The sequence below is a fragment of the Astatotilapia calliptera genome, chromosome 12 (assembly GCF_900246225.1).
Source record: "Astatotilapia calliptera chromosome 12, fAstCal1.2, whole genome shotgun sequence".
In the NCBI taxonomy this organism is placed as follows: Eukaryota; Metazoa; Chordata; class Actinopteri; order Cichliformes; family Cichlidae; genus Astatotilapia; species Astatotilapia calliptera.
The window spans coordinates 19,905,260-19,932,950 of record NC_039313.1 but is presented as its reverse complement, the minus strand read 5'-3'; the positions used below and the strand labels follow the sequence as shown (position 1 = coordinate 19,932,950).

At 41.8% G+C, this 27,691-nt stretch overlaps 1 protein-coding gene across 2 annotated transcripts in view; it reads left to right on the top strand.

Annotated features, from left to right (window-relative positions):
• Positions 1 to 5,825: 5,825 nt before the first annotated feature.
• The window catches only part of ssbp2a (single stranded DNA binding protein 2a), a 56,661-nt gene continuing 34,795 nt past the window's right edge, over positions 5,826 to 27,691 (top strand). Inside the window, exon 1 of one of the 2 annotated variants that reach the window (XM_026187035.1) lies at positions 5,826 to 6,193. In XM_026187035.1, coding sequence (XP_026042820.1) covers positions 6,138 to 6,193 — 56 coding nt within the window. In that variant the 5' untranslated portion in view covers positions 5,826 to 6,137. The remainder of the gene's footprint in view (positions 6,194 to 27,691) is intronic. The other variant, XM_026187033.1, reaches the window with a different exon arrangement.

The following is a 27,691-nucleotide window of genomic DNA, read 5'->3' as shown; positions in this document are numbered from 1 at the left end:
TTCTTGGGAACAAATTAGAAACGAATGTGACCGCATGAGCGCCACATGATGCTACAGATGATGCTTTCGCTGAACTTTAAACACCACTGTATACACTGCATCTCTCTTTTGGGGGGTGGTGGGGTTGTTTGATGGCGCCATTAAATGTTTGTCGGGCTGTCCAAACTCCTTTAAAACAAAAACAGGCCAGCACTTGAGCTAGCGAGGAATCTTATTTCAAGTTAAATACATATTGGTTGGTTGATTCCCTGCAAAGAACTGACAGGCTATTTTACAACCAGGCATTAATTTGTTGAGTCAACCAGCATCAGAACAGAAGAGTTGGCACAGCGGGGCCTGTATTTTCACGACTGCTTGAAGTCGGTGAGACGTAGAATGATACTAGACATGCTTATTAGGATGTTTTCAACTCTTGCTTCCCTGTTGCATCAGCTGCAGGAAGCAAACACATTTTTTTTTCCTTGAATGCCAAGTTTATTTCACAGCCCAGTCTGGATGATCTTGGGGCTGCATCGCTTCCTTGTTGATTCCTTTTAGATAAACTGTGTAACCAGTTTGTAAGTTGACTCGCTTTACAGTGCTAATCAAATTACACCCACAGGCAAATTGTTTATACGGGCAATATCAGAAGTATCACTGTGCTTATGAATGCAACTTTTATGGTTTTTTTACACAGTAATAGAGAGAGTTTTGTAACCCCCCCCCAACACACACACAATCACACACCCATCCCAGATGGGATAGCCTCTTCAGCAGAGAGAAAGGGGGGTGGAAACAGCAAATGCTGTTTAAAGGAGACAGTTTCAAGATGCCCGTGGACCTGAGGGGTTTTATTTCGTTTATGTCACCTTATTCATATGTGCATCTACATGCAAACATCTGTACATGTGTGTGCATTTAGTGCATTAGCATGTTACTCATTTGTATTATGTGTTTCCATGTTTCCCAGTGTCCTAGTTTCTTTTTTCTTTTTGCAAGAGAAAGCATTTTTAGCAGGTGAACAGGTGAGCTTCTGACTGCATGCAAATGAAAGAAGACTGATTTAGCTCAGTCTATCCTCCGCTGTCCGCTTTAGTAAACAACTGTTGAAACAGCGTTACATCTCTAATTCTGACACCAGCATTTAGTTGAGAGCCCCCCCCAAAAAAAGAAAAAACAAAACAAAACAGTGTGACAAGGTATACTATTGTTCATGCTAAATTATTTACTGAGACACAAGCTTCTGTAAACTTCAGTAGCAATTAATCTGAAGAACCTCTTTTGTGTGAGAGCTTAATCGTTTGCTAATTAGCGTCCTTGCTAACAGACACTCTCAGTGGAAATATACGATTACATAGCCCATCGACAGGCTCAGTAAACAAAGGCTGTTTGCCAAAATACCAAGGCAGTTGGTGTAAAGCCGGGGAAGGGAAAATATATTACTTGCGCGTGTGTGTGTTGCCTACTGTGTGTTAATACTATTTATGTGACATACAAGAGGCAAACAAAGTGTGCCTCAGAGTATCGAGAGAGAAAAAGGGCGGATTTTGGATTTACCCCGTAGATTACGGTGATTTTGACTGTATTTTCTATTTTACTAAGTGAATATGCTCACTTGCTTATAAATGACTTGAAGATGCAAAGCTAATAAAGAGTGCCTATTAGGTGGAATAAGAAACATCATTTAAGGAGGAGTAGAGAGGAAGAAAACAGATGATAAAAACAGGAGAGAAGTTTTTTATAGTGAGTCACAATCTTTATGACCTTTTAGAAAAATGTGGGCGCCAAACTTCTCTGGTGGTTTTGTTTAAAATAACTGCTCAAGGCCAAAAGAAGCTCACAGTTTTCACATAAAAAGCAAACATCAGTGAGAAGTCTCAACAACTAAATACTAATTTGTCCAATAAAATTTTTCTTCTCTCCCATCCCAGCAGTCCTTTCACAAGCAACTTTTCTTATGGTCTTTTGTAAGAAGGTGCAACCAATTTGGAAACTACTGGACCTCACTGCCTAACTGTATGTAAATACCCTAAATCATAGGTGTCAAACTCTGGCCCGCGGGCCAAATTTGGCCCGCAGCCTAATTACATTTGGCCCGCGAAGCCATACCAAATTATTATTAGAGCTGGCCTACTGGTATTATACAGCTAATATATATATTGTTTAGTATTAAGCTTTGCTTGTTCCATATTCAGTTTTTCAGCAAAACGTGTTTGAGTCCATGAGAAAAGATTCATTCTTATATCTGGAGGAATAAATATATTTCAATAAATATTAATGTTAGCCGGCGACTTTGTTCCAGTTTTGAATTTTGGCCCACTGTGTATTTGAGTTTGACACCCCTGCCCTAAATGGTTAAAAATAGGGGGTCACACCTTTTAATCTTTGAATTCACATGTTTTTAGTCTGGGTGCCACAGGTGTATAAAATTCAGCACCCATGCAGCCTGCCTTTACAAACATCTTTGAAAATATCTGGGTTGCTCTAAAAGGCTTATTAAATTCAAGCCGTATGGTACTGTAGTAGGATGTTACTGTAGCAGTAAGTTAGTTCATTGAATTTCTTCATATCCAGAAATTCTACAATCAGCTGTAAGTAGTTCTGTTTCAAAGTATTTATGAACTAGAAACTACAAAAACTCAGTTACAAAGTGTCAGACCAAATAAAGTTGCAAAGCAGGGATCACTGAGTGGTGAGGCTCATAGTTTGCTCTGCTCACTCAGTAACTGTAGAGCTCCAAACTTCCTCTGGCATTAACATCGGCAAAAACACTGTGCGCTGGGAGCTTTGTGGTATGTTTCCATGACCAGACAGCTCCTGTACGTGTAATGTGTAGGTGAACCAGGACTATTGTACATATAGTGTCATTTTAAAAGCTCAAACTTTAACTAATTAGTAGTTCTTTTTCAATATTGTAAAAAAAAAGAAATAGAAGAAGAAGTAAAAAAATTCTGTTGTATTTTGGTTATATTCCAGTGGAACAGAAAGGTTGGTGAGCAAATGTAATTGTTAAATGTAAATTTCTATTAAATGTGAGTTTATGTTTTTTCTATAGACAACAACAGATATGTGATTTTCAGCCATTTTTCCACAAATAATTATTGTATGAACTGCATTAACTGTGAGTCAGTTTTGGAAGCTGGGAATTGAAATACGAGAACTGCTGCTGGATTCTCAAAGCATTGAACCTCTATCACACCAAACCCCTACGGCCCAACCAGGTCTCGTGGGTTAAGGTTTGGCCACTGACCTGGTAGGACCCAGGTAACCCTGTCCCAGACAGGGTACACTGAAACCATGATTTTTTTTCTCAACATAGGGGTTTTCTGAATCACTACCAGATTGATCCAGACAACATAGTTCCTGGGATTACTAGAGCTTGGTCATTCCCGAGGGATGACTGAGCTCCTCACTCTGCTCCTCCTCATCAAAAGGGGCCAGTTGAGGTGGTTCAGGTATTTGACTAGGATGCCTCCTGGATGCCTCCAAAGGCAAATTCTACTAGGAGGAGGCCTTGAGGAAGACTCTCTATATACATCTCTCTTGGCTAGCTTAGGAATGACGTGGTGTTCTACCAGATGAGCTGGAGAAGGTAGCTGAGGTGAGGAAAGTATGGGCTTCTCTGCTCATACTGCTGCCCCCTCAACCAATGGATGGATGGATGGATGGATGGATGGATGGTCAATTAGTGTATCTTACTGGATAAAACAGAAAAAGTTTAACTTTGAGGATATAGTTTGCATTTGAAAAAGGCAAAACTTTGAGGATATAGTTTGCATTTGAAAAAGGCAATAAATCTCACTGTATCGCAAAATGCAATCAAAATAGTATGGTATTGTGATAATGTCATATTATGGGGTAATTCCCACCTTTTACTTTTTATCCTATCACATCTTTATAGGAATGAGCTAAATTTGAGCTGACTTGCTGATCAGTCTGCTGCCTCTTGTACAATGAAGGATATCATAACATACCCCACCTTGGGCTTTCTGAAAGATTCAGGAATCTGGCATAGATAGAAAAGAGACAATGTACCAGACAAACCTGATAAAGGAGAACTGGCACTTTGTGCTCAGTGCATACAGTCAGTCTCTACCTACATACCTACCTGCTTCTCACACAGAAACATGACAACAAATGGGTTAACCTTTGTTAACCTTTCCATTATCTGTTTTACTCTCTCTCTCTATTTCCTGCTTCCTCTATATTTTCCTTGTTCTTTCTCTACTCCTTCCTGCTCCTCCATCCTCTGGAACACATGGTTATCGCCTGTGAGTGGTTGTCATGGTGATCGACCCCAAGGGACTCATCCCAAAACCAAAAGTTCTGCTTGTCTGAAATAGAACCACCTCTCTCCAGGGGGAGCGGGGTTTATTTGGCACATGGAGGGGGGAAGTGGGGAAACAGGGAGAGAGAGAGAGAGATAGAGAGAGAGAAAGAAAGAGAGAGAAAGAGAGAGTGAGATTTCAGTTAAGAGATGAGAGCGTGAGGACAAGAGGGTGAGATAGAGAGAACCGGAGAGAGTGAGGCAGCATGCATCCATTCCAACTGGGTCACATCACGGGAGCATTGCGTAAGCATAAACACTGCTGCCCCTGTGCTACGCCCCCAGTGCGCACACACATACACACACGCATGCACAGTCTGTGTTTTTCCAGAGCTTACTACTGTCTGGGAATCAGCCTTCTATAGTGCCTTTTATACCGAGATGTAGCCTGTCTTTTTTTTCTCCAGAGTGCTTTGACTCAGTGGATTTGTGATAAGTATATTGTGACAGTGGACTGAACCTTCTACTCTGTTAGCTTCCAAGCCGGTCATAGCAGCATGACATAGCACTTCTTCCCTGCTGCATTTTCCAGCCACACTCATACAAACAGTGTTTCTATCACTGATTCTCACTCAGCTACTATCATGCACTGTATATACTACATGCTTCTTTGTGTTGTGTGTGAGCTTCAGCAGGAGAACGTTGTTGCAAAATCAAGCCAGCAAGCTGCTAACTTACCTGAAGTGAGAGTTGCAGGCTTTGACCACAGAAAGGCGCTTACTTTCTGTGAACATCCATCCATCCTTATTTCTTAACTGTTTAACCATCTTAAAGTTACAAGGGCGCTATAGCTTATCCAAGCTGTCACAGAGCAAGAGGACATACCTGATGTGAAGTAAATGCACTGAGAATGATATGTAAGCATGAAAGTGTGCTTTTGAGACACTGGATAGTAAATGTATCCAAACTTGTGTTTCCTATTACCATCAAACAAACATTTTACTGTTGCCCACGTGAGGACTGGGGTTCCACTTTTGATCAAACTCACATACATTATGTAGCAGGAATTCCTACAGGTGGTCCTACAAAGTTTAATGCTCATCACCCTCGCTGTCTTTCAGCAGATGTGACATTAGTGTTTCAGCGGATTTCCCGAACATTTCCTCTTGGTGTTGCAGCTGCACTGTAGCAGCACTACGTATGATGTATGTACAGGAAGGCTTATAAGGCAACCGCATCTTCTAAAAGAATGTGTTGTTTTCTCTCTCTCTGTAGAGCCCGACTGTTCCCGACATGCTCCGCTTCCCACATGTTTGGATGTCTTCACACCTATGTAAATAAACACCAATGGAAAAGCAGTTATTTGCTGGAGCTGTTTGTGCAGTGAGCTGCGTGTGCGTCGGTAGAGGGTGTGATTGTCTATAAAAGGAGCATCCAAAGCCAGTTGTTTAAAAATCCTAGTTGGACTGTTTCAAATCCCCCCTCCTCTTCTCAGTTTGCACTAAGCAAGAGGATATGTGTGTGTGTGAGTGTTTGTGTGTGTCGAAACTACATGGCAGGAGAGCCTTTCCAATCAGGGGAATGGGAAGGGGATAGATGCTGACAGACAGACAGACTTCAGACAGGCAGGGAGACAGAAGGATAGACGGTAGAGCACAGAAAGAAAAAGAGAGCTATATGGAGAGAAAGAGGAGGTGGGTGGAGTTACTCTGAAAGGGGGCGTGGACACACAGCTGTCACTCACTGGCGGTAGCCATGGAGAACGGGCGGTCCTGAACAGCAGGACATCCAATGGGAGACGACGCTGCTTGTGTCACCATGGTGACGGGGCTGTGCCCAGGGAGGTTGTGATGGGTTGACAGGTGCGTGACAATCGGAGCTCTCTGCAAGCATGTACGCCAAAGGCAAGAGTAGCAACGTGCCGTCCGACAGCCAAGCCAGAGAAAAGTAAGTTTTATTTATGGGGGAGGAAACCGCGGCTGTGAGGGAAGTTCACGAGCGGCCGGGGGCAGTCACACACAGAGCTGCGGGAGGGGAGGGCGCAAGGCGATACACTCAGCGGCGTGGGTCTCTCAGCTCAGCGCTGTGCACGGCTCAGAAAGTTGACTGCTTTGGGTTTTCTTTGAGAAAAGACAGACATTTTATCTGCCGGTTGTAAATGTTGTTAAGCGGGAAAGGTTCAGTTTTACCAAGCTTGTTTCATCTTGCCAGAATTTTACTTCCAATGCGCTTTAAAAATAAAAATAAATTACGAATCCAGCAAACACCTTCCTTTCTTCTGTAAATGTTTTGGCGTCTTGAGCATGTTGATTGTTTGATTTCATTCTCATTTTGTTCATTCTTTTTTCTTCAGTCATTACTAGTTTTGGCTGGTGTATGCTTTTCACACACGCGGTCAGGATCGAACAGTTTAGAGAGAAACTAGATGTTCAAGGTCTGGTGTCGGCGGCAGCAGCTGGAAAGTCCGCGCATTTGACCGCTCGAAAACTGCTGTGTTTGGAGCGTGTTGCTTTGCACAGAGGCTGCCTTGCTTCAGATGCCGTGTTCCGCGGGTCCGGTCCTGCTACAAGCTGCCCCAGATGGGGCTTGTGAAAACGGACAGTCACGCTGTCGTCGCGCTTGGGGAGACGGAGACTGTCGATCCGGTTATTTTAAAGTAGTTGGACACGTACTGTGGGTGTCCAGCAAATTTGTGTTGACATATCAGCTGTTGTTTTTTTTTTTTTTTTATATATATAATAGAAATGCTTGTCATGGCTGTACTGCCTGTGTGTCTTGTCCACTAACACGGGAGTGGAGGGCTTTTTTTCTACCCTCCTGATTAAACAACAGCTTTTTTTTTTTTTTTTTTTTTAAACATTCTACAGTAAGGTCAGCTGCAATGGCTCCATGTGTTTTACGCATTTATCTAACCAGCAAATGATCCCTGGTTCGATCCCAAGAGGAGACACAAATCTCTTGGGGCTTGCTTCAGGAAGGGCGTCCGGCATAAAAATCAAATATGCGGTGCTACCCGCTGTGGCGACCCCATGTGAATAAGAGAGCAGTCGAAATTAGCTTTCTTTCTTTCTTTCTTTCTTTCTTTCTTTCTTGTAAGGTCAGTTGTGAAGGTGGACATGTTAGTGACATAAAATAGAGGCTGTGTTAATATAAACTGTGGTTGATAGCCTCTTTTTTTTGATGCATGGGAACTAACAGGATATTCCCACACCTGATGCACTGGGTCAGGAGCATGTCTTGATTCAGCTTCACTGGCCAGGCTTCCTGCAGACAGGGTGATCACAGTTGTAGCCTGTGCTCTCCCTGTCTGCAGGGACAGCTTATTGCCACCTGTGAGAGTAGGGCAAAGTTAGTGCAGATATTGTCTCTATCGTCTCACTTTGACTGCCAGATACTGCAACTCGTTTATTGTGTCTTTTAAATCCAGTTCGCCTCCATTGGTCAACAGCGTGATTGAGTGTTCATCCCTTGAGCCCCATTCTTTATTCCAAATCAATATGAAAGGACTGAAAAGTGAGACTCTTATCGCTGCCTTATCGTGTGCACTGACTCAGAGGCTCCGATGGAGAGCTTCCTCCAGGCCTGGGAGATACTGTGTGTGAAAACATGCATGCATCTGTGTGTGTGTGTGTGTCTTGGCATAAGATTTTGAAGTGGTTCTGCAGTCTCCTGTGATGAAGTTCACATTTGCAAGCTGCTGCTAAAGGTACATCAGCACAAACAACAAAGAGGCAAAGCTATAATGAGGAGACACACTAACTTTATGTGACTAAACGTTTACATCAAAGTCGATTTATTTAATGGAACTGAGCCATCTACCTAGCGGATTGTTTAAATTGCGTACACGAGTTAGAGGTGAGCTCAAAGGGAACTTCTTACTTTTCCTGGTTAATTCAGACTTCTTTGCTTTTGCCGATCATTTTGTTATCTGTGTTTACACTTCAACGCAAGATTGATGTTCCACTGGGCATTACAGCCAAGACCATGTCGACAAAAGAAGGGAACGCGTGTCAAGAAAACGCTAGATGAAAAGGCAGTGGAAGGCAACAAAATCGAGGAAGCCAAAAGTTTCATTTGTCTCTTAACAAGCAGCCTTGTTTATCAGTGGTGTGTATCAGAGGAGCAGAGCAGGCCCGGCGCTGCCGAGTCTTCAGTTGTTTCTCATTTCTGCAGCGCAGCAGGGGATCAGAGAGTGGGAGAGACAGAGGGCAACAACAGATTGAGGAGAAAAGGAAGGAGGAGGGGAGAGAGTAGGACTGAGGGAATTTGCTGGATCATTAGTTTACAGTGTTGTAGTATTGACCTCAGAATGGACCCCTGCAGACACGGGGCCCTGGCGTCTCGCCCATGTAGATACAGAGAAACTCTAAATACAACTGACCTCTGAAGATTTTATGTTTGTGTGTGTGTGTGTGTGTGTGTGTGTGTGTGTGTGTGTGTGTGTGTGTGTGTGATAAACATCTGAAACATGTAGTCTGTCCTTGCTAGAGATGCATTTTGGGAATATGCTTTTTTTTCTATCTCATGTGTCCACACTATAAAAATTCAGTTCATTTCAGTTTTATTTATATAGTGCTAAATCACAGCAAAAGTCACTTGAAGGTGCTTTATATTGCAAAATAAAGACCCCAAAATAATAGAGAGAAAACCCCAACAGCCAGATCACCTGCCTATTAACAAACACTTGGTGACAGTGGGGAAGAAAAACTCCCTTTTAACAGGTAGAAACCCATGGCAGGACCAGGCTTAGGGGTGTGCAGGTATTTGATGTAAATGGTAGGAGCTGAAGAGAGAGCGAAACAATCCATAAAAGTTTATATTTCACTACAAACACAGATGTCACGCTTGAATTTAAAATCTTATTCAACTTTCTCTGTACAGTGTAACTAAGCTGCAAGATCATTTACAGTATTGTAGTGGGAATTATTATTTTCTTTCTTATTTGCATATATTACATGGCAAACATTAAGAAACACCCACTGCACAAAACATTTGAAGCACATTTTGCTGAAGGTAGGGGGAAAGCTGTTATCACTTATCAATTTCCTTTATATAATTTGTACCTTTCATGCTGGAGGATATGCAGATAAAGAGAAGCAGATGAGCGAGAAAAGGAAATGTTTTAAAGTATTGTTCTTCCCAATCATAAGAAATAACAATAATAATCAAAAACATATTGTCATACTCGTCAATTATGGTGTCACCGCATGCTGATTATTCAAGTTGGATGTGCCGCACAGTGTCTGGAACATATCTGCCTCTGAGAAAGGCGCAGAGACACATGGGCTTAGGAAGGATAGCTGAGATTTTGTTTGTGAGGCTCAAAGCCCCCAAAAGAAAGACATTTGAAATATTCAGGTGTGCAAAAACAGCAGCCCAAGTTGCAGACCACTTGCAGCAAGGTGTATCTGGATGTCTGATGCTGAGTAAAACTTAAAAATATAATCCTGACGCATGCATTTTTAAAGAGAGTTTTCTCGTATTTATACCCTACGTCCGCGAATATCTGAGAATAGGCTGTCTTTATGCCTTTGCACCAGTAATGAACACTTTGTCTGGCTTTTAAGACAGCAACACTGCTCTGGTCTCTCTTCTCTCTCTGTGTGCTACCTGTGTTATGGTCTGCGCTTGATTTTGATTCAGAGTGACAGTACACGACCACTGACTGTGTACTGCAGTTGTTCAACGAGTGTAGGTTTCAGTCGCTGGCAGTTAGAGGACACATTCCACATAGTTCTGGGATTGTGGTCCTGACTGAGTTGCATTGCAGCACATAGTACAAATTCCTTTTCTCCTTTTTCCTGAGTGAGTATTGAGTCATGGAACAAACTCTGCCTCAAATGCTCACAGATGCTTGTTTTGTCCATTTTTCCAGTGCTCACAGCTCTATAAATTGCTTTTCAGGTGTTTCCTAAAGATCATGTAAAGTCAGGGTTTAAAAAACAAAACAAACAACCTATAGCATAGGAATGTGTAACTAGTATAGGTATGTGCCATTTCATTCAGTCTGGTTCAGGTACCAAGCATCAGTCTTGGTGCAGACTTAAGCATTTTCTGCTCTTGTAAGGATCATCATTACACACACACACACACACACACACACACACACACACACAGCTACTTCTAAACCGAGACACCTCAAAATCCTGCCAGGAGGCTGCCAATGCAGCATTGCGCAGACTGAGGCAAAGCAGTGCATGCTGGGAGTGTTTATCCGACAGAAGCAATTCAGGCTGCCACTCTGGCTCTGACAGTGAGTCGCATTACAGTGGAACTACAATAAAAATAGCTGTATCTCTCTCCCAGATGCACTCACGCACCGCAAGCTCACAATGCATTGGATAAACTGTGCAGGGAATCACATTTTCCCCATGCCAGCTGCCACCTGATGAATGTAATTGATGAGGGGTTTTTTTTTTGTTTTGCTTGTTTTGTTCACTACATTTCGTCGTCCTTGAGCAATGATATAGGTGCAATCATTAGAACAAAGAGGAAACCTATTTGTTATGGCAGGAGCAAAAGAATGTAGCCCGAGGGTAAACATATGTTGCTGGTCAGCTTGGATGGTAAAATGAGAGGTTAAGTATGGGAAATAAGCATGAAAACATGAATGCTGGAAGAGTTTAAAATTTGAAATAAACTCCACAGCTAAGCGGTAAAAAAATGAAAAGGGACGGACGGATGAAAGAAAGATTAAAGAGGTTTTTCTTTCTTTCACTGAGGTCAGACGAGGTCAGGTGATGTCCTACAGGACCGCACGGTCTAATGCTCTGTAATGGCTCTGTGTCGAACCTCCCCACTCTATACACACATCCCACTCTCCATGGATCACTTACATTGGTAAGTGGCCACACCTGGTTCTGTTGGCTCAACTCCCATGCATAAGCCCCATACATAAGATCCACGTGGTAGGCCTCAGCATGAGCTTTTCCTTTTGTTTAAGTGGATAAAGAACAATATAAATGTGCGTGATTACGTGTCTGCGTATCTGTATTAATCTTTGCTGTTCTGGTCAATAGAGAGGATGCTACATGTGTTAGCCTGCAATCCCATCTGAGCTGTCTGCTCACAGCACTTTTCTCCATATGCTTCATCCCTCAAAATCAACCTCCATCTGTCTGTCACGCTGCCATTGTGGATGTGAACTACAACATCCAGTGATCATTACACAGCTAATAGCCTTGCCAGCTCTCAAGGGATGCCTCGAGAACAACTGTTAGAACACGGAGAACTGTCACCGCTCTCTGTCGTCTGCGTTCGCCAACACTGACTGTCAGTGAAAGATAGCAACTTAAAACTGCTTCTAGTGTAATCGCCACAGTGTTTTTAGATTAGCATCAGTCTGGGATTACAAGAAAACCAGAGGAGAAATGCAGCTCTGGTGTATTTTCTTTCTGGGGTATACAGAGCTCTCTTCAAATCAAAGTGATAATGACAGTTTGACAAGGCTTTGATAGAAAACACTTTTTAACCTGCTGAACACATAGAAGGCTGGTAAAAGTCCTCTTTTATCTGCTGGCATCCCTCCTAGTTTCTCTCTTATCCCTTCTGCCAGAGATGTAACTTGCCACAGAACTACTATCAAAGCGGCGGCCTCTTATTGAGCTGTATGAGGCAGAAGGGAAATGGCCTCTGATCGACGCAGGGAGGAAAAAAAGGTCTGAGGTGTCAATCAACACACAGGACCCTGAAGAAGGCACCCTCACAGGACGCCTTGGGGTGCTTGGGAAGGATCGACGTGACAAAAGGCCTCTGTCGGCATCAGATAGCATGTGGGAAAGAAGGAGAAAAGAACAGAAGAGGGCATGGCATCCTGAATTTCTTTTATCGCTTCCCAAAAAATAGGCTAAGGATGAGAGAGTTTATCACCTTGTGCTGGTCCCTTAGGACCCCATGGGTGTCCCTGAGTGCTTTTGTTTTAATTAGAAACACATTATCACATCATTTCTCTTCTCTTCTCTTCTCTTCTCTTCTCTTCTCTTCTCTTCTCTTCTCTTCTCTTCTCTTCTCTTCTCTTCTCTTCTCTTCTCTCGTTTGACTCTTTAAGTTAGAGCTGCTGTGCCGCTCGTGGTTTTAAAGCTGTGCACAAATGCCCAGTTTTAAAGGTGTTTTGTCTCTCAGGCAGTCTTTTCTCATGGCATTTGATGTTGTTTTGTCATGAAATTACCCAGACTAACTTAAAAAACATGTTTTGGCCAGATCTTCCACCTCTAGGTATGATGAGACACAAAAGAGAAATGAGGGAGGCTGGGGATTTCATAGTCCACCTTGATGACCTTGAATGGGATCCACAATCTGCACTGTCTGGCTTTGTTAGGTGATATCGGCCGTAGCTCTCATGGTTTATGTCAGGAAGTTTCTTTCTGGTGACACCAAACATGCACAGCTTTGCTCCAAACCACAGCACAGTCAGGGATGCTCTCCCTGAAAGCATTTCTGTGACTGGAGAGCTCCAGGCAAAAGTAAACTCCATTAATGGAAACACACACAGACTCGGGCCAAGAGTGCTTTTAGATGATCTAAAGCGTGTTTTTGTTTGTCAGTTTAAAGCAGTATTTTCATATTGCACTCTTTAATTTCTTTTTAAATCAGCGTGTATTTAAAATATCACACTTACATTTACAAAAACTCTTCCCTTACCCGATATAACTCGCATTGCTGTAGTAAGCACCGTAGTGTAGCTGCAGATGCTGCTCTGCCTGCCCCCCCCCAACCTCAGCCTGCTGAGTATAGTGGAGGTTGGTTGGAGGCCTCTCTGCTGATATTCGTCCATCATTGATATGCAAGCTGCATCGCACAGGCACTAGCGCAAGGTTAAGCATGCGTGACGACCAGGCTTCGGAACTGCTTCAGACACTCTCTCTCTATCCCTCTCTCGCTCCTGCACCCACATGCAAAAACACATTATTTTTCTTTGCTTCCTCACTACCTTGCCCTCATTTCTCCTCTGTCTCTTTCTCACTTGTCCCTGCTAATTTCTGAGAAGTAAAGCCATGGAGTTGTCCTCTTTTATTTTAGATGCATCGTCTTTAGATGACAGGCTGTCTGCCCACTGATCCCTGCAAAGTCCATGGTGACATCTCATTTCTCCCCAGTGAAATCCAAGATGGAATATCCTCGTGTTTACGATTTAAATCGCTTAAAGTCCACTTAATGCCAATTTCTACCATTGAAGAGCAGGAAGGACAAAAGAGTGAGACCAGGTGGGCAACAGGGACGCAGCAGGACTCACCAACTCTGATCCAGTGCTAGCTACACGTGAATTAGCTGGAAATATTGTGTACAAAAAGTGTGTTTTTAAAAAAATATTTTCTGTGTGTGTGTGTGTTTTTAATTATTGTAATTTGCAGACACTTTGGTGCATACATTTTCTGCAAATTTTTACAACCTCATGTTACAGAAAAACATTCCTCTGAATGGTTAGTCATTTATTTCTACTTCCTCCAGAGCCTTCATACAGGCCTTAATAGCTTCACATTTCTCCCCAAATTGCTTCAGATTGCCTTCATCTGTATCAGCTTTTTTCAATCTCATCTCGAAGCTTTGTTGTTCAAAAGAACAGAGGCCTATTAGAGTCCCGTAGACAGGAATTCAAATCCTATAAGATTAGAGTGGTGCAGTCCTCCCAGTCATCTCCTTCTCCCTCTGTTTTTAATTGTCGTTGATTGTGGAATGCTGTATTGTGCGAGCCGAACAAAGATTGTGTGCCACCGGACGATGTGTGGAGCTAGCAGGAGAGGAGCGCGTCCCACGCCGTCGCATTCCAGGTCCTGCGTGCTGCTGAATGACAGACCAAGCTCAGTAGAGGGAATGGCAGTGGATACATGCCACAGTGTCAGTGTGTTTGGGCAAGAGTGTGTGCATACAGAAGAAAGCAAGAGAGAAAAATGCTGTATATGGTGAACAATAAAGAAATTGAGTGATTGCATGTCTAAACAACTAAATGCTGTCTGAAGAATGGATGTCCACCCAGATATAAAACAGGACAAATGAAGAAAAATCATATTTCTTGTGGTGGAAAAAAATCCTTCCCATTTCTTCTTTTTAATTCTTATTGGTGAAGACTTTTTACTAAGGATTTTTTACTCTTTATTTCTTAAATATACTTTTATTATTAGGAATGAATTTCAAAGCAAAACTGAATTTCCTTCAACAAAAAGCAAATTCATATTGAATATGTACTGCTCTTTAAACACCATAATGGTTTGTTTAAATAAATACTACATTTATGTTGTTTTTTGTTTGTTTTTTTTAAATCACCTTTTGAACTATCTTATTGCTACAAGTATTGGTTTATTGGTGGGTAAAATGAAGGCATAAAGTAGGGGTAAAACCATAGCTCCAGTCCTCCTAATCCAATGACGGGGATGAATTTGCTCCACTTGTTGAATGGCTCAGTTGCCTCTGTGTGAACGCCACCTCTCTCGCATACCTCATATTTATCAGTCGCACTTCCAGTCGTGGTGGAAAAGCGATTTCCTTTTTTATTCTTGCATAATGTTGCTTTAACTCTCGTATTTTCCAGTAAACTCTTGAGAACAGACTTTTGCAGTGATTAAGCGAGTATGATCACTAAGTGTCGCCATCAAAGTTCTCTCTGTAAACAGCAGTTTAATATTCTGGGGTTTATGGCTGTATTGCATTCAAGATTTACTGTAATAGCTTGTAGAGAAAGTTGAACAAGGAAAACTCTCCTAAAAATCATTGGTGTTCTTTCAGCTGTGAAATTAAACAAACTCCCCACGAGAGGTGACTCAATCTGAACAAATCAAAGCCAATGAAATGGAACTCAAATTAAGAAAGTGATGGATTTGCCTACCCCATTATTTGATTTATCCACTTTACATGTTCTGCAAACAAATTACAGTTGCAGGAGGGGGGGAAAACTCACTGGCTGAAACTTATGTGTAAATGACAGACTTTCACATGAAGGACACAACAGAAATTTTTGCTCACTTACACTGTTGGTAAACAGTGAGTTACTCATCACGCTCTCTCGCCATCTCCCTCTGTTTTCTCCCCTCTCTGATAAGCTGGCATTTCCTGTTATCTCAGCCCTGGGCATTGTTGTCTGCTCTGTGATACAGTAGAGTCTCTGCACTGCTGACAGAACAAGAGCTGGTTCACTCTGTCTGATTGTGCTTGTATATGGCAGGGAGCATTGCTTCCTTTTTACATTTCTGTTCAAGTCTTAATTGCAACCCCCCCCTTCTCCTCGGTTAGACGGCGTTCTGTCTCTCGACTGTTTCTCATGTGATCGTAACGGCCTTTGGGTGTAGCTTTTTGAGGACACGGTGTGTTCTGTCCTTAGAGCACAGGGTGGGGATTCACAACTGCAGCTGTATTATGGTTAGAGTATCTTGATTAGTTGGCTTTTATCATTGTCTGCCTGTAGCTTAGCTTATGTCGTGAGCTGACGCTATTCTTGTGTTAGTCATATCCTGTGTCAGTGCATTTGCAGTGCACTGTAGTTCCCAAACTGTGGAATTTTTCAGCTTTTCTAAATGGAATATTTTGGGCCTTTTAGAGATATGTTAATAAAACCGTTTTACACATAGATTACGGAGCGATCTGTAATTAGAATTCATCCGGGAAACTAAAACTTAGACTTAGTCTTTCATCAGCATTTATGAAATAATTTATAATTCAAACATAATAAGCTGTGCTTTTTTTAATATTTGTTGTTCAAGCAGCTATTTTACAGCATTTATTTTCACCTTGTATTGGAGTATCCCAAGGGAGGTTGCGGGAGGAGAGGATTCTGGGATCTCTAGTTAATGAAAGGTAAACACAGAGTCTACACTGAGGTGAGCCAAAGAATGCAGGACTCTTCCTCTCTGTCAGGATATGAGCTTCATTCTTTTGACTTTAACACATGATATCTCACCTTTGGCAATTTCTCATCTTTGCTGGAGCAAGGTTTCAGTGAAAAACTACTTTATGATTTACAGTCAAGAAGAGTTTTTACCTTTAACTCTTTTCCGCTATAAAGATGATATTTTATGACCTTCCTTGTATCCTTAAGACATGGGTTGGTGACCGTTAGAATAGTTTCTGGGTTTTTCAGAGGGCAGCTGCTTAGACAGAGACCACCCTCACTAACTTCTGAGGCACAGCCAGTCATTTTGTTCTATAAGACAGCCTGAAATATGACACAAAATGCTCAGGTTGGAAAAGAGTTTCCTCCTTAGTAGACTTTCAAGAGGTAAAGAGTTAACGTTCAAACTATGTAACCCTCCATCTTAGTGGTTTATCAGCTAATTGCGAAATTGCTGGTCAACCTGTAACAGCTAGCGTCATTCAGCTCAACCATTCTTAACCAGCGCTGGCTGCAGTGTTTTGTTTTTTGGGGTCTTTTTTTGCCGAGCCGGTTATAGAGCATTCAGGCTTGTCGCTGAGCCAAAACTTCACCAAGGGCTTTACTATGTGATGTGGAACGAGAGGGATAAAGGCTACGACAAACATTTGCTCTGTAAAGCAGCATGTGAGACCATCTCGGTGCAGACGAAACGCTGAAGACGAGCAGATAAAACACAGTTTATTTTACTACAAGTGTCTTTCCTCAGGCTGTTTCCATGCTGGATTATAACACGTGTTTTGTTAATCTTCAAAGAGGTAGTGAACTTTTCCCTCCCGCTCCTCCCAAACTCTCAGCTACACGCCAAACCTGCAGCTGAAGTAAGCCCGTGCGGAGACGAGTCGGCATCAGAGAGAATATACTTTATACAAATATCTCTATTCAAGTGCTCGGAGCCATTAGAGAGATCCCAGGGGACATGGTGGAAGGGTAATGGAGAATATAGATTTAACTTGTGACCATCAGCAAAAATGCCAATTAGAAATGCATCAGTGAGCCCCGGCAATAGAGCCACAGCACACTGCCAGTTGGGGATTAATTTAAGGCATGAATTTGACTAAGATGTTGCAAGAAGTTAAAGGATCTAATGAAAGTCTTTGAACAGTTTTGTCAAGTAATAAATCATCACCGGTGATCAAAGTTTTCTTCTCTACAGTGACGCAAACTTATCCACACGCAAGTGTTCATTGTATTTTTGCCAGTCTTTGGCTTAAATAACAATAAAAGCCTCTCAAAGGCATTACGGCCAATTAGAATCTGTGTTTAAACATGAAAAGGCAAAAAAAAAAAAAAAAAGCCTTATTTAGTGAATTTGGCAAATTCAGTAGATTCAACGCGTGCTCTCAAGCTCTTTTGAGTCGCATTTGGTTCCCCTTTTACAAATCCTGTGTTACGGTGAGCGACAGCAGCGCGGCTGCTCATAATGTTGTCCTCTTCGGTTTTGCTCACTGGCTGCAGCATCACTCCTCTTCTGCTCAGTCCTGACCTCCCTCCACAGCTCCTTTCATTAATCATTTACTCTCTACCTCTCTCTTTCTCTTTCAGCCTCCCTCTTCTTCAGTCTCATTTGTCTCTCTCTTCCTCTCTGCCCCCTGGATCTCCTGTTGCTGCTAATCTTTATCTATTTATCTTTCTCTCCATCCCTCCATCTTTATCTCCCTTTTGACTGGTAAATTACCAATCTTTGTCCACTCTCAGTGCTGTCGGGGTGCATCATTGCCTCTCCCTTCTGTAATCTTCCCTTTCTGGAATTTTCTGCCTGACTTTTTGATCCTGTATGAATTTGTGCTCTGAGAATAGCTTATATTAACATGTGCTGTAGGCGGCGCACAACACTTTCAAGCAATTTATTTACTCGCACCTATAGCTGTCAAACTCCCCCTGCACAGATTCATTAAAACTATACCTTTACCTAATGAAAGCGCTTCACGGATAAGTCTACTGGAACCTGATTTTTTCCATTTAAAGTGATTTGGCCGTGATTCCAGTGTGGTACCTTTCCCAGACAAGGTGTGTGCATAAGTAGTCCTGTGTTAATGATATTCTTTGGTGTATAAAGACTCTATAAGCCCCATGGTTGTTTGGACTCTTGTTTTTTTTTCTTCCCTCTGTTGTTTTCCTGAAGCTCTGCGTATAAGATGAATAATTCAGCATTGTAATGGGTCTATATTTGTCGTTGTTTATCTTGCCTCTGTGCCCCCACCACCCTCATCGCTGCCCCACCACCATCTCCTCCAAGCTTTCACTTGTCTGTCTGTCTGTCTGGCGAGCGGAGCTGCTCTACCCGCAGAGGATGCTCCACTTTAATGAATGAAGTGAAGTCATTTAGCAGGGCTCTTAATGGCACATAAAGCCCCGCTGCTAGGCTTGATTAATCAGGGAAAGTGTTTGGCTGTCACACACAGGGCTGTCCTCAGCAGGGGCAGCAGCTTGATCGCCGCGCTCCCTTTTATGGCGGGGTCCCTCTCTGTCCTCGCCAGATTCATCAGGAGCCCGAGCTGCCGGAGCCTCACAGAGGCTTGATTTGGAGAGATGGATCCCGTAGCATTCAGTGTAGGCTCGGCACGACGAAGACGATAACGCTTACGATCATACCTCCAACTCAAAGACAGGTGTCTGTGATTTGTGTTGCCATTGTGGCCCAGCGCTGTGTGTTGGGGTGTGATATCACTTAGGATGTCTCAAGGATGTAACGAAAACGGTGTAAAACATTGTGTGTTTTAGGTGGCTGGGTGATAATTAATAAAAAAGAAAAAAATCCAACTAAAAAACAGTAAATGTGTTGATTTGTTAAATTTTTTTTTTTTTTTTTTTTTTTAGCACTCCCAAATGCTGATCTCAGTACCTGCCTCAGAATTTCTGTGAGTCAGGTAATAAAAAAGCAGCCATGTGGTTGTTCTGTACCTATATTTAAAGCCTGCTTTGACATAACGATGACCAGTCTCTAATCAAGCATTTGCATGATGCTAATTGGTAAAGTGGCTCAGTTTTATGCAGGGCGCCTTCCTCTATACTTGTGATTACTGCTGTCACTGTCTGTATTGCATCAGTCACATATGCTGCAAAATTATGTAACATGGCAAAAGTCTAAAAAAATAATAATAAATCTCAACATTCGGCTGTCAAGCTGCAGAGGATCGCTAAAGTAGATCCTCACTGAGACGAGCTGGAAGGCACTGAGTGATGGGATTGCATTTTTTTTTTTAAATTAACATCACACAAATGAAAGCAGAGCATTCAGAATGAGGCTGTCCACATTTATGTATTATGACTTTCACCAAGCTGGAGTTTACTGCAGGTCTAATTTGCAGTGTTACTGCTATTATATTGAATTCGGAGGAGTAACTTTTTTTTAAAAATTGCTTTCATTGCTTTTTTATTTCGTGTACGGTCGCTTGAAAGCAAAGCGCTTCAAAGACACTACAGCTCTACTTCACTGTGGCACATTTGCTAAAATTATTCTTTGCTGTGAAAACACACAGCAGAGATTTAAGATGCTAATTTAGTGGGTTTTTTGGGTTTTTTTGTGTGTAGGTAAGCATATCCAGGAGATAACTACAGCGTATAACTTCCTGTCTGTGACTTGGTTCAATAGGATTACTTTTCCATTGATATTACCTCTTCACAGGACTCTTTAAAATGCGTTTATAAAAATATAATGAAATCCAGCGCATACACCACGGCATGCTACGCTTGTGTAGCTTCCAGTCCATCCTGTATGTTATGATTTCAGCACAGCATGTAGTCATTTGCTTTTTCTCTTCAAAAAACGGTAGGAATCACTTCTACTGTAGCTCCGTAGACTTTTTTTTTTCATTGCAGGGTTTTGTGTTAATTTGCAGAAGGAGGTCACAGCAGGGTGCTTGACTAACTGAGACACCGCTCGGTGAGAATCCTCAACATTAGAATATGAAAGTTTACAGATCTCATGAGGATTCATCTCAGGGCTCATCCGCTAGCACCCATCACCTCCATCCTTTTTTTCCCTCTCCGTCTCTCTAATCCCTCTTCTTCTCTCTCTGCTTGTCACCAAAACCTTTCATCTCGCTCTGTTATACTCCTGTCCCACCATCGCTCTCTTCCTCTTTAATTTTTCTCTGTAATTTTCCTCCATCCTGACAACGACAGAGGGATATGGTTCCTATATGAATGTATGTCTTTTTATCTTTTTATGGTTGTTTAATACACGAGCAACTCTGTACTGAACACATGTTCAGAGTACTGATCACGTGTCCAACCTGTGTTTGACCAATTCATGAGAGAAGTTGCAAGTTAATCCCTGGTTGACAGCATAGAGAGGCTCTAATCTCCAGCTGTTCCTCGAAAGACAGAACGGTAAATCACTGCACTGAATTTTTATTTTCACTCGTTTACACACACACACATTTATTTTTAGACATGTCAGGCAGTTGCTACATTCAAAAATACTTATATAATTATAATAACGTTTAACAATATTTCCGTACGTTGTGCAAATGCCACATTCCTAGAGCAACGCAGTGTTGGACCCTCGTTCAGCCGAGGTTGAAGAGCCGAGGCCTCAATTAAAAGATTTACTTTCAGTGAATTTTGATCTTCTGTATGACTTGAGCAGAAAACCAGCAGTTACTTGCATTTCATTTTTCTTTTTTTCTAAAGGCTAGACTGAATGTAAGTAATTTTCCTGCTGAATGTGTAGGAGTATTGCAGATTAAGTGCTACAGTATGTGTCCAAACCTGTAGTAACATCGAAATAGTTGTTTTAACGATGTGACAGGAATTAATCGTTAAAGGTGTGCTTATTTAATTGTTAGGTTCAAGGCAATAATCATGGTTGTGTTTGCCTTATTGGAAGATAATGATGACCGGGAAGGGGGGCGTGATTTCTTGTTTCAAAAAGTTAGCTTCTTTCTTTCTTTTAACATTGACTTGCTAAAATATGCTTCCCTGGAAAAGATGACGTGTGCATATGTTGAGAACCTGTAAACACCTTTCACCCTCATACCAAGGAGTTGCAGGCTTTTGATCCAACCACCGATAACAAGCCGGATGGTCCCTCTGTGAGGACGCAGGTTTTTCAAAAGACATTACAGTTTTTCCATTTTGCCTCAGTCCATTTTAAATGACTTCAGTCCACAGAGAACTCGGGCGTTTCTGGATCATGTTTACATACAGTATGGCCTCTTCTTTGCATGATAGAGCTTTAACCTGTTCTGAATGCAGTGCTGCCCGAGGGCCCAGAGATCACGAGCATCCAGTATTGATTTTCAGCCTTGTCCTTTGTTCACAGATTTCTCCAGATTCTCCGAATCTTTTCCGTAGACAATGAGATACTCAGTCTTCACAATTTTCCTTTTAGAAAAAATATTAAGGAATTGTTCCACAATTTTCAGAGATAATTTTTTCGAGGTTGCTGAACGTCTGCCCATCGTTTTGTCTGAAATGCCCTTATTATACCTAATCATGCTGCTGAGCTGTTGCCAATTAACCTAATTAGTTGCAAATTGTTCCTCCGGCGGTTTCTTTTTAGTACTACTTGAAATGTAGTTGCTCCCCTCGTCCCATCTGCATTTTAGTTCATGCTATCAACTTGAAAACGAGCTAATATTTGTCATGAAAAAGTAAATTTTCTCTGTATAATAATTTTATATATTTTCTGTGTTCTATTGTGAATAAAATGCGGGTTTATGAGATTTGTATTCTGTGTTTAGTTAGATTTCTTACAGCATCTGAACAGTTTTAGAATCGGGGGTGTATAAGACTATAGAAATTGAATGAGAAGCAGCTAAGCTGACAAAAAAACGCTGGAAGTAAGTGAGAATGATGTGGTGGGAGAAAAGCTCAGATTAGTGATTGCAAATGTTGAAATAAATACTTCTCTTCCGAACACAAAGGAACAACAGATAAAGTTTCAAACACTATTGCAAAATTGCAACTGAAGTGCTAAAGATTCAGGTATTTACCTCAGTAGCTTTTAGGGCCTTTATCTTTACAATATAAAGTGCTTTGGGGCAACTGTTGTTGTGATTTGTTGCTATAAAATAAATTTTGAAAAGTCAGTTGAATTGAAAACTTTAATTAAATATATTTACCAGATGACCAGAAGCATGACGGTCACCTGGAACTTCATCACTATGATGAAGTTCAGCAAAGCCAGCCTCTCTTTGTGTTTGCTGGCTTGACAAAATCTAAAACCACAGTTAGCAACTTTCTCCATGAAGCAGCCATTTCTGCTTCAGCCTCTTTGCACTCTCGCATTTTAAAAAAAGGGGGTGTTTCACCCATCATGTGACTCTTCGTCTGCACAAAAATCTTTTGAATTCAACGTCACTAAACTAAAACTAAAAGCTGAGGAGCGTGGAATAGAGGTCTAAGGAAAAATTGTGTAACGCCAGAGAAGGCAGTCACCTGACACATATCCACCGCTACCTCCAAAAAGCCAATCGTCTGTTTTATAACAGCTGAGCTGCTGAATACCAGGCCAATCATGTTTTGTACTGGTACAAGTGTGTGGGTGTTGTAAAACATTGTGCATAAGAACGAAAAAGCCCTGTGGGGGAGGTGGATGTTTGGGGTGGAGGGGGGGATATTTGGCGTTATTTTTTGTGTTATTATCAGATTTGATTATTCTGTACATGCGTTTTTTATGTGGTGGTGGTGATTGAAATTGCAGTTATGCCTCTCGCTCCATCCATTTAAATCAGGGGTTCTCAAAGGTTTGATGACTAAGTGCCAATTTAAAGAGCGGACATATGATTGAGGGCAGAGCGGGGGGGGGAATGCATGCATCAAACACTTTGATGGTTTGCAATGTGTGTGTTTAGAGGATGATGGTTTATCTTGGTAGTTATAGTAGTTGAATCATAAGTGAGGTGGCTTTCGCATTTCTTGATTCTTTGTTGATTTTATAAAGATAAGCGAATAGAAAGCGAAAACTGGCCTCATTTTGAGATTTCTGTATTTGAATACTGGCCGGGTTTCTGAGCCTGCAGTAACTGCCCGGGGGCGTCACCACCATGGTTGCTAAGGGGCAAGACTGCCTGATTGGATTTGGAATAAACTGCACAGACACTATTTTGAGTTTTTGATCAAATATTTCCTGCCGCAAAACTCTCTAACTGCCATTTTGGACACAGTTTGCATTCAACACCTTCTGCAGGGAGAAACTGATTTCCTGCCACTGCCCACACCTGAATAACATTTGTGCAGTAAGATACTTTTATAGCACTTTATTCAGAGGATACTAAACGCCGCTGCCTCTGCTGTGTGGCGTTTGTGCAAATTTCTCCCTTAAACAAAAACATTAAAAGTAAGTAATGTGGAACTACAACAGGACCGGCACCCAGCAGTTTTCCCAATAATGCAGTTTTGGTAATACAGACTGCTAAAAATCATTAATGAAGATTGCTTACTGGCAGTAAGGATTTGATTGCTTCCCTTTTCACTTATATAACATTTAATTTGATTTTCCTGGTCAAATATGTAATTAGGCTATGTCAGCACAGTATTGAGTCCTGGATATATGTCACTTAACGTGTCGATTCAGATCAGAAGTATAATCGCTTTTCCATTTCATCTTTAACAAGGGTGAAATATTCTGAAGCTAATCTATAATAGGCAAACCTAATCACTGAAACCATTGCCTGTTGTGATTTGAAGCTCTGCCAGACTTTGATCGCCATGGCAGTAAATTGATTAGCAGTGATCTGTTGGTCTCCTAAATGTTGATCCTGAGGAAAAAAAAGCTTCATGTCTTCGCTTTAAGCTGAGGTTGTGGTTGAGCTCCGAGATAGCTCTCCTCTCCCTGATTTCCTCTCTGTTCGACAGCCTGGTAACAGCAACAGCGGCTCTGTTACAAGACTGCGTAGAAACTGGTCAGTGTTTCTGCCTGCTGCCTTCATTAAGCTAAGCTCAGTCTCTGACTGTCTGAGCTTGCTGCAGCTGTCTGGTCTTGTAGATTTTTGCGAGAGCAGCCGGGATGGGGTTCGGCTTGAAATATGAATTTAATTAGATGTGACTCAGAGAAGACAGAACCACTTGAATTTGAAGGATAAATGGGTCACTTGGAGACCTGAAAGTTCACCCCTCTCCTCTGCCTATGCCTTCTCTGCTAGAACCACCACCGTGACGCAAAACACGCCCAGAAGTGCATTTGTGCACACGCTTACGAGCAGCATGGAGTGGAAACAAAGCGGGAGGGGCCCAGCACTCTAATCATTCTAGCTGCAGCTTTGATTAATGTAAAGTGCTTCATATTTACAACAGAAATTGCCAGAGTAGTCAGGTAAGAAATGGAAAGAAACGTGCGTGTCCGTCAGCAAGGGCAAACGCCTCAAAACTTCAGTGTGTATGGACTAATATGGAGTCAGGGAGCATTTCGAAAATCATTGGCTGCCTCAATTTGAGCACTGCTGCCCACAGATATGACTTAAAGTGACAGTTTATTTAACGTGACAGGAGAGCCATTGTCATGTTTTCATTTTAATGTGTCAAATTTAGAGGATTCTTAACCTTGAACAGTCCCCCATCCTCTAATCCTCAAACGTTATCTCTGCTCAGTGTTTGGGCTCCGTCGTCCTGCCGAGTTCCTTGTAGCTGCTTGTGGTAAGTGAGCAAGTTGAACAAGTGGTAAGTGAACAATGAGGCAACAGCATGAAGGGATTTAGTGCTTTCAAAGCCTATCACTCGTCTTGGAGGAAATGAGTAGTTGTGAGTTAAAGTTAGGCAGATATCGAGTGCTACCAATATCTGCTCTGTTGCTTTCTGCTTATCAGCCACGTTTAAACTCCACCTGTTGGTGTGTGCTAAGAGAAGGAGGGTGTTAGGGTGTATTTTGCAAGCTTTTACGCCTTTAAACTCCCTGTATTTAAGGTCAAAAATGAACCAAGTCTTCCTTCTTTTTTCCCTTTCTTTCATCACCTCTCCAAAACTTGTAATAGCATATGTACCTGTGGTTTCACTTCTTTTAAAAAAAAAAAAAAAAAAAAACTGCATCACCTTTGCCACTACTGCCCTCTTCTATCCACCTTTCCTAGGTTTCCTCACTTCCTTCGATTCCCACCTCTCTATTAGGACCAAAGGTCACAGCGCGGAGCCTGTGTGAAATCAATCATAGGTTAAAACCTTTAAGTCTTTATCCGAGGCAGCTACCATGCGAGGCTGTATTTAGCATAGTAATAGATAGCTGACTGAAAACAAACTGGTGCATGCTGAGAACAAGCTTTCATTTCTTTATTTATTCCCACTGACACAACAAATTCATTCATGCAGCCCATCAGGTTGTCATCATCGCTACGAATGTATTCACTGCAGATACATGCGATCTGTCAGTATTAATAAATAGTTCTATACTGATGCTGCAGTGGCTGGCGGTGGGGTTCACAGGAGGGAGTGACAGATTTCGACAGGCTGACAGGAAAACGAAGCAGAACAGAGCGACGGAGCAAGTTCGTTCCTAGAAATGTTCGGGGGTTGTGCAGCGCCTTGGAAAAAAAACACACACACATCGGGCACATCTTTTATTCATGTTCAGTTGTCGAGGTGTCAAGAGTTTTGTCAAGCCTCTCATTGTTCTGTTAACCTTGTCCCTGTGAAACGTTCTGTCTCTATCTCTTTGGTTACACATTACAGCCCGGCCACGGGGGGAGGAGAGGGGACATGGGGAAGAAGAGATGGATATTGGAGGGGAAGGATAGACGGAAAGAGGTTCCCTCCTCGTCCTTTCATCGTTAAACAAACATGGCCTCTGTAAAAAATAAAAAATAAAAAAGGGTGCAAGACGAAACCAAGACAGAAAAGGCACAGAGTGAAAGGGAGAGGAGGGGGAGGTAGACGAAGGATGAAAGCGATGAAGAAAGATGGAAATAAAGGAGAGGGACGGAGGAGGTGGGGGCCACAGACAGAGTACCTGTGTGCATAGCAGAAAGGTGTGCAGTCCATCATCTTCAGACAGGCAGACAGAGCTGTCTGGGGAGTTTATTTTTACTTCGGTGTAAGAGTCTGGATCTGCTACAACAAGCTGGTAGCACCTTTCAGTGGGTGGGGGTGTTCTAGGACAGCTGCTGTCCCAGTGTGGCCATCGTTCATGGCTTCATGCCTTCAGAAAGTTGAACCCACTAACGTACAAAGCTCCAAGCTCCAGCTCAAAGCGCTCGATGCATCATGTTTAAGGCTTCTCAGATGTGTGTTTGAATCGTCTTTCGTCATATACAACAGTACAGTACTCTGCAAAAGTCTTGTACCACTCCATCATTTCTTTATAGTTTGGTAGGAAAATGGGAAACGGGTCCAACAATTAATTGAAACTTGTAAACTCACATGGAAATACAGTACATATGGCAAAAACAGAGTGTGGTCAATTCTAATGAGCTTGAAAAAAATGTTGGTATAAACAGCTTTAGTCTCCAACACAGTCTGAACTCTCTGGTGTCATTTGTTTAAGTAGACTTCAGGAATAGTTCTCCAGGCTTTTTGAAGAACATTTAAAGCTCTTCTGCGGTTCCTCGTACCTTTTGTTCCGTTCTCTGTCACGATGATCCCACACTGCTTCAATAAAGTTGAGGTTTGGGCTCTGGGGAAGCCAATCTATGGCTGATAGGGTTTCACTGTGTTTTTCTGTCCGTGATGATTAGCAGCGATGATTTGATGATGATTTGAACCAAAATTTTCCAGTTTGGATTCATCACTCCATCAGACCTGCCACAGATTTTCAGTCCACATCTTGTGTAATTTGATGTACCTTAGCCTTTTCTCCCTGTTTCCCTTAAGAATTGCTTCCTATGGGCCAGCCTTCCCCTAAGACTGTTTCTGTAGAAACCTTTGTGGATGGATGCTGCACATCGTGTCTGGATTTACCTAATAGCACTTTGGGAATCACTAATGATTCTGTGGAAGTAGCATTGCGTTAAATATATTTTGAGAGCAAATAGTATTTGCTGTCAAACTACTATTTCATGTCTGTCAAACTGTGTTATCTTCTGTCTTTTGGCATTTGTCATAGATTCAGCTAAAGAAATGAGGAGAAATTTTGTGTTTTCTTTCTAGTTTTTTTGGGGGGTTTTGCAACAAAATGCTAGTAACAAAGTGCCCAAAGATTTAAAACTGTCTTTTTGCTGTTATATGTAGACACCACACTGTTTAGGTGCCTTTCTATGCTTGGATGATTCATAGGTCAATATTAAGTGGCTTAAGAAACGAACAAAAAAAACAAAAAACATGTCTCTGAAAATGGCCAAATATGCAGACTGGACTTAAAATGAGAGAAAAAGCAACCAATGTCCAAAGAAAAACTTTGAAAGACCTTCAGAAAGTCTGGAGAACTATTTCACTATGTCCCCATAATCTTTAAAAATGATGATAGAAATGTTGGCAGTTTTCCAGCGGTATGCATTAGACAGCGACACACTGATTCACTGAGAAATAGTCAACAGATTAGTCATTTAATTGAAGCTATATATAACACAATTGTATTAATACATTGCTGTTTCAGCACACATCAAGCCCACTGAGTATACAAATATCTGACAGAATAGTTTTTTGTACTAATACTGCTAAATACGCTGATCATGTTCATATCCCTGTAGAGTTACTTTGTGTTCTTACAATGGCTA